General features: G+C 42.0%; 1 protein-coding gene across 1 annotated transcript; it reads right to left on the reverse strand.

Moving 5' to 3' along the window:
• Positions 1-591: 591 nt before the first annotated feature.
• On the reverse strand, positions 592-1,554 carry LOC101627309 (olfactory receptor 1J4-like). Its single transcript, XM_012721225.1, has one exon. The coding sequence runs from the start codon at positions 1,552-1,554 to the stop codon at positions 592-594; it is 963 nt and encodes a 320-aa protein (XP_012576679.1).
• Positions 1,555-2,169: the final 615 nt, after the last annotated feature.

The raw sequence follows: 2,169 nt of genomic DNA on the forward strand, positions 1-2,169 counted from the left end.
TAATCATGGTTTCTTGTTTTCCCCACCCCTTCTTCTTACTGTGTCACTGCCTAACATGCATACACAAAGTTTATCAATTTGAAATATAACATTTCACATTTGTGTATAGCCATTATTACTACTACCAAATAAGATATAAACATTTCAAGCATTCCAGAATATTTCTTTTTTTGAAATGAACTATAGCACTTACTGACAACAGAAACCTTCAAAATTGCATCAGTGAACACATTTATGAAATGCAGATAAACTATCGTAAAAAACAACTTACGAGGAAATGAAGTTGTGGGTTTATTATGGGATTGACAAATTTGCAAAAAATTGGAAGTAAAACTTAAATTAGCAGAAGATATTCTTTCTGACTTCCTCTTTCCATGGACTGTGAGGAGCAAATGAAGAAAGGCAGGTAGGATTGAAGGACTTTCCATCCTCTTTCCTGCCACTGCTCCCTACTCTCCAACCTCAACACCTATTATGTAGCAGTCGGGCAGCATCTGCTCCAAGAATTGTTAAGCAAATGTCATGATCACTGAGTCAGTCTGGTTGATGAAGACAGGTGTGTGTCAGCAGAGATAGTGATTATTAACTTGCTCATCTTGAGTCTTTTGACACAAGGAACTTTACCCGGTTAATAAGGGTTTCCAGAGCACGTTTCATGTCTCTGTTCCTCAAGCTGTAGATGAAGGGGTTCAGCAAGGGGGTGACAACCATATACATCATAGATGCAGTTATGTTTTCTTCACTGGAGGTAGAAGAGGAAGAAAACAGGTAAACTTCTGCAATGGTGCCATAGAATAAAGACACAACGAGGAGGTGGGAGCCACAGGTAGACAGGACTTTGAAGAATTTCTTAGCTGAGGGCTCTCTCAGCACGGTGGTCCAAATCCGAATATAGGAGCCCAAGATGCCACTCAATGGTGTGAGGACAATCACTCCTCCCTCAAAGAATATGACTAACTCATTGATGGAGATGTCTGAGCAGCTCATCTTCAGGAGTGTAGTGAGGTCACAGAAGAAGTGGGGGATGGCATTGTTACCACAGAAGGACAGTGGAGCCAGGAGCAGGGTGTGCAGCAGAGAGTGGAGACAACTGAAGAACCAGCACGCAGCTACTAAGGAGACACACAGCTCTGGCCTCATGATGGTGGTGTAGTGGAGGGGCTGACAGATGGCCACATACCTGTCATAGGCCATCACTGCCAGAAGGAAATTGTCAAAACAACCAAACCATATTAAAAAATACATCTGAGAAATGCACCCAGCATAGGGGATGAACTTGTGATCACTGTGCATGTTTGTCAGGATCTTCGGGACAGTGACAGATGAGAGACACACATCATTGAGTGCCAAATAGCTAAGGAAGAAGTACATGGGGGTGTGGAGGCGCGAGTCCAGCCTGATGAGCAGGATGATGAGCAGGTTCCCCAGCACCGTGGTCAGGTACATGGCCAGGAACAGGGTGAAGAAGACCCCCCGCTGCTCAGGAAGGATGGGGAGCCCCAGGAGGAGGAACTCGGACACGCTGCTCTGGTTCTCCTGCCTCATGCTGCTCATATCTCTGCTGGGGATGGTCAGGAGAAGTAGACATCTTAGAAGGAATCATAAAATCATAGCAATATCCTCTTTTCGTTAAAATGTTAATTTTTAAACTTTCTGCTCACATCTGTTGATGGTTTCCAAAAAGTCTCTTGCTGTAGAGCTCCATGGTATAGCACACTCTCAATATCCTGCAAGTCTTCCTTCCATGAATCAGAGAATCTTTATTCCAGATTTATTGAACAACAGCCTTTTCCCAGTTTTGACACAAAAAAATTGAAAAGCCCTAACACTCAAGGATTTGTACTGTCATATACTAGTCAAAATCAACCACTGGCATGACATGGCAAACTCATGAGATAGCACATCACAGACTTTTGCACTTTACTCATCAAAATATATTAATTCCCTAAATTGGAGTAGAAGTGCTAAGAACTTGTGACAGGCTTAAGTGAAATGGTAGAATTCTTGTTGATCAGAGACATTAATATTCCCTTTAATCTTCCTTTTAACATGGTGTCAACCCAGGGTTTCCAAACCAACCTTAAAAATAATATCAAATATCTATCGTTAACATACTCTAAGCACACATTTGGCCTAGTTTCACATACACATTTTATTTAAATCTCCCTT

Source organism: Condylura cristata, unplaced genomic scaffold (assembly GCF_000260355.1).
Source record: "Condylura cristata isolate star-nosed mole 26May11 unplaced genomic scaffold, ConCri1.0 scaffold00006, whole genome shotgun sequence".
NCBI classification, from domain to species: domain Eukaryota; kingdom Metazoa; phylum Chordata; class Mammalia; order Eulipotyphla; family Talpidae; genus Condylura; species Condylura cristata.

Coding starts and splice junctions, on each gene's coding strand:
- LOC101627309 (XM_012721225.1), bottom strand. CDS start 1,554: ATGAGCAGCATGAGGCAGGAGAACCAGAGCAGCGTGTCCGAGTTCCTC.